Below are 15,081 nucleotides of genomic sequence, written 5' to 3'. Positions count from 1 at the left end.
TTTTCTTCATAGGAAGGCAAATGATGTGTCAGAGCCTCTGAATCAATATAACCACAAGTTTGTAGAAAACACATTCAGACCAGATTTAGTGAATTCTTTTTTTCTTAAACACCCTTCCCCCCAAAATGAATAGAAGCTCTGCAAACACTGAAACATAAGTGAAATTCTGTTGCCAGTGTCTCTCAGGTACTGAGATAAACCACTAACACCTGCACTATTTACTGTTGAAGTAAATAGTCCTATGACACTATTACTACTAATAGTAGTAGTAATAACTGTGGCCACACCTGTGGGTAGAAGGGAACGAGATACTCTCTACCAACTTCGGTGTATAAAATATTTTGGGGTTTCTTGTGTACTTCTACGTAGAACTGCAACCATCATGACCAAATACCTGGAGTTAAATCTGGGCAGGCATTTCCCCATGCAAACCATCTTCTTATGTTTTTTTCCCCTTAATTACCTTGGCATACATTTTTACATGGTGTGTTGATATTAATAACCAGTCAAAGGCAAGGAATTATGAGTAAGTCCATAGGAGCTGATAGGTTTTTGTTTTGCTGATAATAGTTTTCTTTCTTTAAAAAAAAAAAAGCCAAATGAGATGAGTGATTTCTTAGGAAAATGCCGTTTACCCAAATCGATGTGAGTAGAGACAGGAAGCTTGAACCAATCAGTATTCATAGAAATAAAGGTTGTGAGAAATAACAACAAAAGGCACAAAGATGTACCAGACCTAGATCACTGCCCACGGAGAGGCATGTAAACTTTTAGAAAGCAGGCATTCCCAATATTTTTAAATTGTTTCAGAACACGGGAAATACTGAAAACTTTACAAATTATTTTAATGAGTAGGTATAACATGAATACCTAATCCTGATGCTAGCACAAACAGAAAGCCACAGGTCTATATATCATTTATGATCATTCTGAATACAACATGAGAAGTAGAGTCCCAAGTCACTAAGAAAATAACACACCACACAACCTGGATTTTATACCAGGAGTCCACGAGTCAAGTTAGGATTCTGCTAGGAAATGTGTTAATAGAGCATACACTATGAATGGGTCTCAGGAGAAAAATTCTTGAATACTTCGCAAAGAAACATATAATGATGTATTATGTTAACATTTAATATATCTACATCACACAAACACGAAATAGGAAGTCTTCCTGCTGACCACGATGACTTCTCACCACCCACAGAACTCTAGGAAAAGCCGGGGGCACTAGCAGGACGCCGTTCAAAACCACGATTTACAAGGAATTCCAGACGCAGCTATACGCGCCCGGGGGCAGAACCCTCGGGTCCGCAGAGTGGGCAGGCGCTCCGCGGGAGGGAAGAGTCGCAGGACTAACAACCAGGGGTTCCTCGCCTGCCGACCCAGGCGCCGTGTCCACGTCCCCTGGGGCCGGCGAAACGGAGACCCCGGAGGCTCCAGCGCCCCCCGAGCCGGGCGCGCCCGCGGCGCAGTCCCGGGCCGTTGAGCGCTCGGCTCGCGCCTCCGGCCGCCGCCTCCTCCCGCCGCCGCCGCACACGCATGCGCGCTGAGCAGTCGCTGCCCGGCTGCTGCGGGCGGTGTTGGTCTAGGGAGACGCGGGGACCAAGTGGCAGCGACTCGAACACATAAGCTGCCACTGCCGGGAACGGTCCCGCAAGACAGGTGCGTGGGCAGTGGGCCACTCTCTCGCTGCCCTTTGCGCTCCGGCTGGGGCGAGGAGCCGGAGTCCTTGCTCCTTCCCCCAGGGCGGGGGTCGGGGGTCCTGGGCCGCACCCCTTTCTTTGGCGCCCCGCCAGGCCGGACCGGTTGGGGCCGGGTGAGCGGGCGGGCACGGAGTTCGGAGATGGGGTGCGGCGAGTGAGTTCGTGGGCCGCCTCTCTCGGCCTCGGGAGGAGGAAGGTCAGCCCCGGCGGCGGGTGTGGATGCCGCGTCGGGGGTCCGTTGGGTCCTCTTGAAACTGCTCTGTCCACCTGCTGCGTCGGCGATCGAGAGGGAGCGGGCAGGCCAGGTGCCCTCCGGGCCCGGGCTGTCCCCCAAGCCTTAGGGGCCCCCCGGGAGCCGAGTCCGTTATTCCAGCGGTTACCCGTTCCACGCTCGAGCTCCCGTGCGCGCTCCCGAAGGGTGTGGAGCGGGCGTGGGGTGGGGGACGTCGCGTTGCTGCTGGTCCCGCCAGCTACTTCTCACGAAAACGAGAACCAAACGAAATAGGCTGTGCCTAGGCAATCCTCGCCTCTGTCAAGGCGACAGGACTCGACTCTCGCACAGTGGCGGTGGCGGGTGACGCCGACCACTCCCTTGACGCGCTGCCTGGAGCCCGGCGTGCGCCGCTGGGGACGGAGCGGTGGAGCTGGGAGAAATCCAGCGAAGCCCTAACTGCTAGAGACTCTTGATCGCCTGAAGCGTATTTGTGGTCAATGAGAAGCTTCAGCTGATTTTTATCGGTCACATCTCCCCAAATAACAAGGAGAAGGCATTTGCTTGAGGTTTAAAAGCAAATGACAACAAAGCTCAGAAGGGGGGTGGGGGGGGGGGAGAGTAACTCGAATGGCCATAGGGAGAAAAGACTCAAATTAGAAAAGAGTTCATTTACATTGAAACGTTTGGATGCATGAAAGCCATGAAAACCCTGGTCTAACCTTAAGATTTTGCTTGCTTTGAAATTGTTACATCACCCCAGGTCATTCAGTCACTCTAGGTAGCCCTCTTTTTGGTGATTGTAAGTTTGACTTCTTTCTTCTTTACAGTTTTGCCGCCTTATCTAATTGGTTTAGTCTTCCAGTCCCGTTTACACCTTATCCCTAAATCCTTAGAACAAGGTATTCTATAGTCTTTGTTTATCTAGTTGATAGTTTGTTGTGTGTTTGAATGATTAATGTTGATGGATCTGTAGGCATTAAACAGTGCCGTAAATTAGCCTTAATTGCTTATTTTCAGTACCTAATGATTTTCAGTGCTCTTCAATGGAAAATTAGAATTGTTAACGTTAGTGGACTGTTAGATCATCTAGTTTAACACTTTTATGTGGCAAATGATAAAATAGGCCCAGGGCAATTTTAACTCCTTGACTTTTTAAAAATAGAAGTAGAAACTTGGTGCCCTAGTGTCAAGTTCAGTGTATTTTCTATTATATCATTCTGTAGTTGAGTTCCTGAAGCTGCATGCCAAATGAAACTTGAAATAATAGTGATTTTCAAACACTGTTTTGGTGGCATACTAGTGTTGGATGGGTCCCCAGTCAGCCATTGAAACTGAAAACCACTGAATAGCAGAAAGGCAGCTCAGTGGTAAGAATACCATATAGATGCCCTGGCTGGTGTGGCTCAGTGGATTGAGTGGGCCTGCGACCCAAGGTTGCCGGTTCAATTCGCAGTCAGGGTACATGCATAGATTGTGGGCTAGGTCCCCAGAAGGGGGCATGCGAGAGGCAACCACCCATTGATGTTTCTCTCCCTTTCTCCTTCCCTTCCCTTCTCTCCAAAAATAAATAAATAGATCTTTTTAGAAAATAGCATGAATGTACTACAGAGGTGAGTGTTGAAGAGTGAAAGAAATGAGTCTTAAAGGGACAGACTGTATACTGAGAAGTACAAAGAACCATTGAACATTTCCATAGACAGTGGAGATAAGAGGGCTTTTGTTGTTTTCAGAATTCATACTAGAGAGAAGGTGGAGGGTAGATTTGAAGATTGTCAAGACTGGAATTGAAGAGGTGTAGTTGGATTTTACCAGGTGTTTTTGTAAAGGATGGATTCCTTTCCCTTCCTTAAGGCTGTGGCAGGGTGCAGAGAGACACATTTAAGAAATACCCAAATGTATTTAGTTACCAGTGAGACGGGATCAGTGGGAGAAAATAGTTTTAATAGAGTGGTTGACTGCAGGTGCAGTTAATGGGAGAAGGGAACTAAGAATATAGAGAAGCAGTCTTGGGAGGAAAGATCAAGTTCAAATTGATGGAAGCTTCAGGATATTCTTGAAGATGGATAATTACTTGAATCCAAACAGCGTGTAACCCTGAGCTGTGAAGAAAATTTGGGACTTTTTAACTAGCTTTTATAATAGAAACCAAGAGTATATGTGATCTAAGAAGAAACCTGGGACAGAACCCTAAAGAACAGCAATATTTACAGAAGACCATAGAAAGTGCCCATGAAGCAGGCAAGAGAAGAGAAGCAAGACAGGAATGCCGCCACAGAAGCCAGGGGAGAAAAGAAAGAAGAGTCCCAGCCAGCCCAATTAGGCAAGAAAGAACAGAAACATCCACATTAAAAAGGAAGAAATAGAATTATCTCTGTTCACAGATAACATGACCTTATATGTAGGAAAATCCAAAGACTCCACACAAAAAAGATCTGTTATAACTAATAGAGTAACAGTGGTTGTGAGGGATTTGGGAGAAGGAGGGGATGCAGGAGTTGTCGTTTGATGGGTTTAGTTTTAGTTTTGCAAGGTGAAGGTGCTGTACAATGATGTACAATGGTGTACAGTGGTGTACAGTGGTGTGAATGTACTTAATGCTACCAAATTGAACGCTTAAATAGGTTTAAATGGTAACTCGTATGTTATGTGTATTGTATGCCATAATGTAAAACAAACAGTTAAACTCCATAAATTAGTTACTTCAAATCTCCAGTGCAGACCTGGCAATATCTTCCTTCTTCTTTTAAGAAACAATGTGGGACAAACCTCACAGTTGTGTCTGGAGTGCGATGGCATGTCAGCACCACAGTGGAACAGACTTGCAAGTAGTACTGTGAGTTTCATGATGTAATTCTCCGTTGTCAGCTGGTACATTGCTGAGTAATGACAGGACACTGAAGAATTAAACCATTAGGTCTATATTTCTAATTTTAAAAAAGGAATAAATAGCAGCAACGACCTTGGGCTGTGTCGTTCTCCTAGTGGAGACTGTTGCCCTTTAGAACTGCATTGTCTGCAGAATCATGTGTGACCACTTGTGGTTTGTTTTTAAGTATTTCACTTAAATAGTAAGGTAGATATGACCACTTCTGGGTAAATATCTTCACAGCTTAATAGTACTAGTAATCCAAATTCTAGAAATTTCTGAGAGGTTTGCAAAATGCAGGCTGTTAACATTTCTGTGATTTCTTTCCATCCCTTTATCAGCAAGCATATAATAATGCAGTGGGGTAAAATTACAATAAGAGGTAGCATGGTATGTTGATGTAACGTTTCTGAATTCTAACCTTGTCTCATGTTTCTAATCACGTGACGTTGACTAGTTTTTAAAGTCTTTCCGGTTTCAGCTGTGACGTGGATGTGACAATGCCCGTCCTGTTTGTTTCCCAGGCCGTGAAGGCACAGTTGTCTGGAGTAGGGCTCCCCTCCGTTCTCCCCGGGCCGGCCAGCACTCCGGAGCCAAACAGCGTGCTTGGGACTTAATTCTTTTCAAGAAATTAATTATCAAGAACCTAAAGTACGTGTTCGTTTTGAAGGAGCAGATATAGGTCTAAATAATGAATATTAATGTTCCTTATTGCTGCTGTTATTTTATGCTTTTCTGTTTTACTCAAGTGTTATGGACAGTGTGTCAAGCAGTACCTTTACACTGTGTGAGTCACGGAAGACGATTTCTGGAACAGGGAAGCTTTCAGGGCTACTAATGATTAACAAGCAACTTGCAAATATCCTCATTTCTATGCCAGTAGGTGAAGATTTAAAAAAGGCTAAGGCTACCTCTTGTAACCACGTCAAAGTGCTCTCCTTCACTTGGTCCCTATTCCAGTGACACGGCTCTCTTGTGATTGACAGAGCTCGTGCTCTTCTAACAAGTAACGGCGTGTGTCATTTTTATTGTTATCTTTGTCCGTGAAGGTGGTGGTATTCACGAACCTTTTAATGTATTTAGAATGTTCATTTTCTAGTTGATTGATGTTGGTTTTTTAAAAACGTGTATTTTCACGATTTTCAACCTCAGAGCCGTAGCCAGTGACCTTTAGTAAAAGCCAAGACAGACTGGCCCACACACCCACGTAAGGTTTCGATCTCATTAGAAGGGGTTCTCTAATCCATTGAGTTAACTATATGGAAAAAAAAAAGCTTTTCACAGTCTGATGTTTCTGTTTTGGAAACAGCTTCATAGGTACATGATTTTGACCTTCGTGTTTACCTGTTTAATGTGTGAAAGTCAGTGGGTTTTACTATACCTAACAGGTATGTAGTCATTACAATATTCTAATTTTAGAACATTTTCATTACTCCTCCCCCAAAATCCTTGTATCCATTAACCCTTTCTGTCCACTCTTTCCCTAGGTGATCACTAATCTATTTTCCATTTCTGTGGGTTTGCCCATTTATTTTAAATAGGGTCATATAATACGTGGTTTTTATTACTGCCTTCTTTCACTAGGCGTAACGTTTTTGAGATTCATCTATCTTGTAGTGCATCAGCCCTCCCTTCTGTTTTACTGCTAAGTGATATTCAATCGTATGGGTATTCCAGATTTTGTTTCCCCACTCGTCAGTTGATGGACATTTGGGTTGTTTCTGCTTTTTGGCGCTTGAAAAAAAATGCTTCTTTAAACATTTACATTGAAATTTCTGTGTGGAAATCTGTTTTAATTTCTTTTGGGAAGACACCTAGTAGGGGACCTGCTGGGTTGTATGGTAATTCTGTTTTTAACATTCGGAAGGACCGCCGCACTGCTTCCCCGAACTGTTGCCTTGTGTGACGTTCGCACCGCGGTGTGTGCCGGCTCCAGTTTCGCTGCGGCATCCCCCGCCCCCGTCACGTGTTTCTCTCTCTCTCTTTCATTATAGCCGTTCTGGGGCGGGGGGCTGGGGAAGTAAATCCTGTCCCATAGATCACTTGTTTCCTACGCGCAGACCCATAGAGGCCTATGGATATGTTCCCTTTGAGAATTTACTTAAGAAAATTTCACGTTGATGGTAACTTTGAAGAAAAGGTAATAGAACTAGACTCTGGATCATCGTGACCGAGCACCTTGTAACTGGAGACCACCACCCTACATCAGCGTCCACATGTCCTCGGTATTTAACAGTCCACTGGCACCAAGAAACAAGGCTCGCATTGTTACATGCTAATAGGAATAGAGGAGGACCTAATATATACATCAAGTATTTTTGCCAAAAAGCAGCCAAATTGTATTTGGCTTCTCATCTCAATTAATGCTCTAAGGCAGCAATTTTCAAACTTTTTCACCTCACGGCACACATAAAGTTATAATTACTAAAATTCTGTGGCATTGCCCCAGATATATTTTTTGCCAGTCTGACAAAACATAGGTATAATTTTGATTCATTCACGCTGGATGGTTATTGTTGTTTTCTTGGCTGTTGTCATTATTTTATTGGGTAATCTAAGGGAAAGAGGTCAGTGCCCCTGACTCAGTAGTCAGGTACTGCGTGTTTTAAAAGTTCTTGTGGCACGCCAGTTGAAAATTGGCTCTAAGGGACAGAAGTTTCTCAGTGTTTGAATGGAGAAATGGTTAGCTAAGTGAGTCATCACCGTGCTACAGGAATGGTAAATGCAAAAGAACTTGGTCCAGAGCAGTCAGCCTGATTGCAGTAAAAGTTCCATAGTTGTGTGGTTTTTAAGCTGTGAATTGATTTCAGCAAAAGACTATCTCATCACATTGTGATAAAGTTCTTTTAAAAAAAATTTTGGTGTTCATAAATGTATAAAGTCTGTCCAGAAGGTATCCAGCCATGTAATATGAAAAATAGAGGCATTTATTAAAGATGAGATAAGATATAAGAAACATTGTATGTAGGACAATAATGCTTCGGTCTCCTTCAAAGTAGGTACCTTGGACCTCACACAGCTCTCCCAGTCACCAACTACCCCATCATATTTTCCTGAATCTCACCAATGGTCTGAAATCTCTTCCCTTTCAAAGATGATTTTAGTTTTGGGAAAAGCCAGAAGTCACAGGGTACCAAATCTGGGCTGTGGGAGGGCTGAGTCACCTGGGAGATTTAATGTTTCACCAAAAAACTCTGCAGGAGACGTGATGCATGAGTGGGTGCATTGTCATGACAAAGCTGCCAATCACCAGTTCCCCATAGATGCGGCTTTTAGAATTATCCAAGTAGTTTCCATGGAGGAATATTCAAGCTTAATGCAAAATTTGATGCAGATTCGTTGCCTGTTCACTCATTTTGATTCCAATGGCCACGCAGTACATGTGCTCACTCAAGGGCATCTGCCACCCCCAATGACTAGTGCAGTGAAGTCATCATTGTTCACGCATGCACATTCCAGTCCACGCTTCTGGATTGCCAGGTTACATGGATGTTGTGCAAACCGTTCTCTTGCATTAACAATGGCTGGACTTTTTCTGGACAGAAGTCCTATTTTGGCTTTATTATTATAAAATTTCCAATTGTATGTTTTTATATACTTAAACAACATTGTAATAAATAAAGCAACCTAAGCAAATATTTAGGAACCGTCCTTTTTCTTTCCTTCAACGGGGTCCACTTATCTGACCTTTGTGATCACTGACTGTAACTTTAGGTTTGTGCCGTTGGCCCTGTTGTCAGAGGCAGGCCTGTGGCTCTCGACTCTGTGTCTTGTGAGATGGGAAGTTCATATTTTCACTTGTTCAAAGCATCATGTAAGTAGTTTTCTCAATGGTTTGCTTTAAAAGCCATCCTGGAATGAAGGAGGTATTAAGGAGAAATTATTTATTTGTAATATACTTACACATATTTTCCATAACTTTATTTCCCTGACAGCTTTTAACTTCACAGATAATCAGTATGCATTTCCAAGGCCTTTGGCTATGTTTGGGTCTTCTAAGCATCTCAATTCGTGCAGAATTGATGGACGATGATGTTGAGAGGACAGACCTCGATGAAAATTCAGGAGAGGCTGATGTTAATGAAGATGAACTCTCCTCAGAGGTAAGGTTATAGAGAAGCCCGTTGTAAATCATTCCTTTAGTACATGATACATAGGAGTGACTAATCTATTCACATCTATTTCAGTCATAATAGTCTTCATTTTCTAAATAAATAGAAAAACACTGCTTCCCCCGAACTCTTTGTTGCTTCGTGTTTTGGAGTGCCCATGTGCTGCAGAGTGTGTGCGTGGCACCGAGCGTGGTTTCCTCACCACGTAAACACGGGGACGGTCTTCACTATCGAGACAGGAGGAGCTCGGTGCTGGCTACAGCGGGCTGAGTACTCCTCGCTCGGGGAAAGGTTTGCAGTCTTACTTCGGACACGGCCGGCTCGCCTTGGGAAAAACAAAAGGCAGTATTATTTGCAGTTCTATTTGAACTAACATAAGCAGCTTTTATTTATTTGAGGAAACAAATACCGAGGAGGAGGACGAATGCGACGGGGCAGTGATGCGGAGGCAGGCAGTCACTGGCCAAGGGGGCTGCCCCTGTCTCGGCGTCGTTAGCAGGTGCCGCCGGTGGTGCCTGACCGGGTCTGAGGACCTGGCAGAGGCTTTTGTGTACTGGACAATCCACAGGCGCGTTCGCATTGAGGGATATTCATGTGTCGTGTTAGGACAATCAGAATGTTTTCCAGAACTATTTTTGATGGTGAGAAAGCATCAGTTGTATTGTGCCAGCTACTGCCAAAGGGCCCACAAGAGTAATACGTGGTCGTTACAGACTTCCTGGAGAGTTTGTTATGTGCAAATGCAAGTGTCGTTCGGCCGTGGATGGCGGATATTCATTCTCCTGTTAGATGTTAAGCTCCACAAGTGCACTCTTTGGAAGCCTAGTTCTGTGAGCCCCGGAAAGGAAGTCATCTAAGGGCCAGTGGCTGTGTTAGGTGCAGGGTCTTTGGAGGCAGACACCTACCCCTCTTAACGCTGTTTGGAGGTGGTTTGAAAAGATAAGAAGTGTGAAAGACTTTTGAGCCTTCTCACAGTGCAGCGTGAGTCATCCAGGATGGGAAAGTGTAACCGAAGGGCCCTGGGGCACCCTGGGTGGCGCCCGCTGTGCCTGCCGGTCCCGGGTCCCTGGGAGCCAACCGAGGGCGCAGCAGAGCCACGCACAGCAGCTTCCTGCGGGCTGCCTGTTTCCATAGCAGAACCTTGACCCTGTCAAGACTTACGTGGAACTTGATTTCGTAACTGACTTTCCTTCCTTCAACAGACAGGAAATGTCACGCTCTCGGGCCAGGATAGGGACAGCGAAAGTAGAAGGGATACTTCGGCATCCTCTTCCCTAAAGGCTAAGAGAAGAAATCTCATAATTAATCACGAATAAAATCACAAAGCCTGATTCAGAAAGAACCCAGATTCATTATTTTTGGCAAAATTTAATCACGCGTCATCAATTCAAATTATCTATTGATAATTTATCAATAAATTAATCTTTCAAGTTCTTTTGTCGACATGCGCTGCATAGTGCAGTGGTTAAGTGCACCTGCTTCAGCAGCAGACGGCCTGGCCATTACCTGTAAGTACTGTAGTTACCCGGCCGTGGGACAGCAGGCAAGTTCCTTGCCCCTCCAGTCTCGTCGTGCGTGGAATGGGCCCGGCAGCACTTTCCTCGCAGAGGTGCTGTGAGGATTGAAAGAGCCCTCATACCCCTCCCATCGCCCCCCGCCCCGCCTCATCCGTCATTAGTATCGTCGTCACAGCAGCTCTGCAGACCAGTTGCTCTGCGCGGCTTTCTCTACTGAATGTTCTTCTTCTCTGGTCCCTAATTTCTCAACGTAGTGTCGTCATCCTCTAGTCACGTGCCAGTGAAAAGGGAGGGTTCATTTTAAACCAGCCTACATGCTTACTAAGTTCTTCATCTTACAAGTTTTTGATCATGCTATTTCTTTTGCTTCTAATGATTTATATCCCTGAATATTGCCACCTCTTAGAATTCTTTTATGGCCACGGCAGCGGTGTCACGAGGCCTTCTCTATTCCTTCTTCCCTCTCCTTCTGCGTGAGAAGGAGTCGGTGTGCCCTCTGCTCGCCCAAATGGAATTTTCTCCATCGTTGTCTCTCTCACATCCCCTTGGATCTTACCACCACTAGGGCGCAGAGTTTTGAGGTCAGAGTCCGTGGTACCGTATACCTGTATCACCTATTGTCCATTACAAAATAGGCTCTTAGCTAGTGAGATTGTTTATTAAAATACTTGTGAAGATGAATAACTTTAGATTTTTTAAAATTATTTTCTAGGTTAAATATAAGACACCTCAACCTATAGGAGAAGTATATTTTACAGAAACTTTTGATAGTGGAAGGCTGGCCGGGTGAGTATTCATTCAAGGGAATGTTTCCCTGACTGGATTAGCTGTTTGGAAATTACTGGTCATTGGCCCATGAAAATTGCTCCTACTATGTAACTATTAAAAAATGTTGAAGTGCTTTATTTGACAGTGTAAACTAGTACGTTAACACATTTTTGCTGTTGCTGGAAGTGTTTAATTTGAATAGTTACTCATTCATATGAAAACTCAATGAATTATGAATATAAAGTAAAAATTGATAACATTTCTTCATCCCTTAGGACAGATAGTAATAACTTCATTTCACATGACAAATTCCATTTATTCTTCCATTCTAAATAATGGTGAAACCATTATTTAATAGTAAGTTACTACTTATTATTGTGTGGCAGGCACTGTCCTAAGTAGGTAGGTGAGTGCGATCTTTATCTCATTTTGTAGGTGAGGAAACTGAGGCTTAGTGTATCTTATCCATGATCATACAGCTAGTAAGTTGCAAATTTGACTTAACTCTGACCTTGCGGGATGAGGTATAGGCATCCTTATTTATCTTCTAAGTATTTATTTATTTTTGAATGAGAAGTAACTGTTGGATAATCTTTTATGTGCTTCTAATTTGTATTGTATTATGAATTTCTGTTTTATTTTTAATGATACACATTTGCTTTTATCTGTATTTATAGGTGGGTCCTATCAAAAGCAAAGAAAGATGATACAGACACGGAGACTTCTATATATAGTGGTAAAATGCTTATTTACATATTCACTATAACTCGTATGACCCAAAGTTCACTAGCTTTTGAGATTGTATTTCTATTAAGTACACGTAAGGGGCCTCGGTCTTCACCACAGAACATTCAGTCCTGTCTCCTCTCTAGTATTTCTGGAGTCCCCCTTTATCTACACGTCAGCCACCAGAGTCAGTTTCCTTTGCAGCACCACTTGGTGTTCACAGCAGCTAACGGTAGCTCCTGTGAAGCACCACGTGAGCGAGACTCATTTCCGTGCTTTCAGGAGTAGCGAGTCGGCATAAAACCTGTGCGGGGGCACAGAGTGTGCACCGGCAGGAGACGTGTACATTTTTCACGTTAGGTTGTTAATAAAGGTACAATAATGTTTAATAAGTATCAATTGTTTAAGTGACCAACTTTCTGGATGTCTTATGAAACCATGTAAATTTTTTAAAGGTTTTATTTGCATCAGAACTTATATTATCTGGTATTGTATGTATTTGGATAAGTGATTGGTTAATAGAAAGTTATCATCTGTTTGAAGTTGGGAAACACTTCTTGTCATTGAGGAATAATTACTGTGGGACAAGTTTTCTAAAATTAAAGTGCTAGGTGGTACCTTTTTCGTAGCTTGTAAGTGCCTGTGCATAATTACAGTAAAGGCAATATGTTTTAAAAATCCTTTATTGTAAATATCCTAAAAATTCTAAAGATAAGATAATAAATAACCATTTATTACTTCTTAAAAGACCTTTTTGTTTTGGTCAAACCACAGGTTAGTAGTGATAATACACTTTATCATCATTGTGAGAGAAGAAACATCAAATAAATTAATCTTTTTAAGAAATGTATAGTGTAACCAAATTAGAGGGGAGAAAGCAAAAGATACCCGAAAACTTCATTTTTAAAAGTTCAGTGAAGTCTGCACAATGACAGACCAGAACACCTCTCTCTGAATCATAAGACTGGTTCAGCTTCTTGCACTGTGGGTGTTTTTTTATAAAAGAAAGAGAAGAAAGTAGTATAAAAAGCATTAGTGATTCAGAACTGCCTGTTAATATTTCAAGTTGGCACAATACTGGAAAATAGACAATTTTTGTTAAATTGAGGGGGGGTTTTGAAATAGGCAAAACTAGAACAAATTAATAAACGTCAGTTATATTTCTTTCTAAAAAGAGGAAAGGTGAAAAATCCAATACACAGCGCTTGGGCTGCAGGTATTGTGTGCAGCCCACGATCTAATTTGCGCGGCTCCCTGACCTTAAATGCGGGGAAGTCTGGCCTGGGGAGGGCCTGAGTCAGCGCTGCAGTGGGACGGCGGCTGGCTCTGTGCCTGCCCCGCACACGCCACGCGCTCGCCTGCCGCTCCGGGGGCCGATCGGCTCAGCCTGGGAAGGGCGCTGCTGTTCGTGTTCACTGGGCACACAGTTTTCAAAATAAAGTTCAAATCCGCACAGTAACTCTCCAAAGTAAGAAAAGTAGCTATTAAATACCATGTATTTCCAAATACATGAGACTGAGGCAAACTGCACATTTTGTGTTAAAGATGCTATTCGTCTCATATGTAACTGTAAAAATACAGTGTTGATAGACCTTATGAGACACAGCATATTTTGTAGTTTCATTGATTAAAAAGTCTTTCAGAAAAATCCAGACTAAGCCAGCTTTCTCAGGGCTTTACTCAGATACTATAGTGTTTATTGTTTCCACAGTTTTAGCTAGAAAATGAAACCATTCTCTCTTAAGAGAAAAAGGAATAGATATTATTTCCTGATTTAAATTTAAAATTTTTTTCCCCAAATCAGCCTGCAGGGCAAAATCTTATGGATCACCACAGCTGGTAAATAATTTTGGAGTCAGTGTTTTGGTTGTAGTTTAATTTGCTCTGCTTTGTATTTTAGGAAGATGGGAAATCGAAGAGTTGAAAGAAAACCGAGTGCCCGGCGACAGAGGGCTGGTGCTGAAATCCAGGGCGAAGCATCACGCGATATCTGCCACACTAGCGAAGCCCTTCGTTTTTGCTGATAAACCTTTGATAGTCCAGTAAGTTTTGTTTTTGAATATTTTTCTAAAAGTTATACTAGTTGATATAGTTTGACTTCTGAATATGGCTAGTTGTAAAATGGGCATAAAATTCAGATTTTCCTTTTCGTTTTACTTGAACACACAAGGCATGCATACACACAAACACCTCGAGGTTTTGAGTGAAAAGCAGATTGATTTAAAAATAATAGACACAGTGATTGAGTCTACGCGTAATAGGATAACTGACCTATGTTTACAGTTATACATACAATTTACAAATTGTTCTTTCCTTCTCAGCTTTTCATAGAATTCTTTTTCCTTAAATCACCTATGTCGCTCTTAATTTTATTTTACTTAAAATAGTGTATACATTTAATTCACATGTGCACCATTTTCTTTATAGTCTTCAAAGACATGAATTTCTTTATCAGCTACTGTTTAACATAAGAATATTGATAAGGCTTTGAGGAGAACAAACTGTCCTTTCTTTGAAAGATTAGAAAGCACAAACCCTGTCCTCTGACCGCAAGAGGAGCTAACACTCTGAGCGTTCACCTGCCCGCGGCTGTGCAGGGACGGCAGCCCTCTGAGGGGCAGGCGTGGGCGGTGTGCCCGTCTGGTGCATGAGCAGATAGAGACTTAGCATCCAAATAACTTGCCTGTATCCTTGGTGTCTCTGAAGTAAGTGGCAGAATCACAAACAAATCTCAGGTCTCTTTGACCCCAAAGTCCATGCCTGTCACCATATTGAGAACTGCAGCAGAGGGCTTGTCCGTCATGAGTTGGGCAAATGTGTCGAAAGAGTCTTCAACATATTCACTGAAGCCAAACGCAGCCTCTCACAACAACACCAGCTGGTGCACTGATACAGATGGGTTCCTAGAACATTCACCTAGTGGGGGAAGCCCGTACTACAAGGGGCTTGCTCTCCAGAAGATAATTCTATTATTTTGGTGGGTCCCCCTTCATATATCCCATGTCTCCTGGCTGTTAAAGTGTGAAATATTCCAGGTTATTGGTTGAGATTGTGAAATCTCTTTGCTGAACACATTTAATTAAATACACAATTTTTTAACATGGTTAGGTATAAATTTACTACAAGGCAAATTAGTAGTGACCCTGGATATCTAAGATCATTAGCAATTTCT

General features: G+C 42.9%; 1 protein-coding gene across 1 annotated transcript in view; it reads left to right on the top strand.

Annotated features, from left to right (window-relative positions):
- The first annotated feature begins 1,528 nt into the window (after positions 1-1,528).
- Positions 1,529-15,081, top strand: part of CLGN (calmegin) — a 33,595-nt gene continuing 20,042 nt past the window's right edge. The window contains exons 1-5 of the mRNA XM_028519991.2: positions 1,529-1,665; positions 8,722-8,889; positions 11,128-11,201; positions 11,861-11,919; positions 13,810-13,951. Of these exons, the coding sequence (XP_028375792.1) occupies positions 8,746-8,889; positions 11,128-11,201; positions 11,861-11,919; positions 13,810-13,951 (419 nt within the window). The 5' untranslated portion in view covers positions 1,529-1,665; positions 8,722-8,745. The remainder of the gene's footprint in view (positions 1,666-8,721; positions 8,890-11,127; positions 11,202-11,860; positions 11,920-13,809; positions 13,952-15,081) is intronic.

This window comes from Phyllostomus discolor, chromosome 8, assembly GCF_004126475.2.
Source record: "Phyllostomus discolor isolate MPI-MPIP mPhyDis1 chromosome 8, mPhyDis1.pri.v3, whole genome shotgun sequence".
NCBI lineage: Eukaryota > Metazoa > Chordata > Mammalia > Chiroptera > Phyllostomidae > Phyllostomus > Phyllostomus discolor.
Note: the sequence above shows the minus strand (reverse complement) of the source record. Positions and strands in the feature narration are given on the sequence as shown.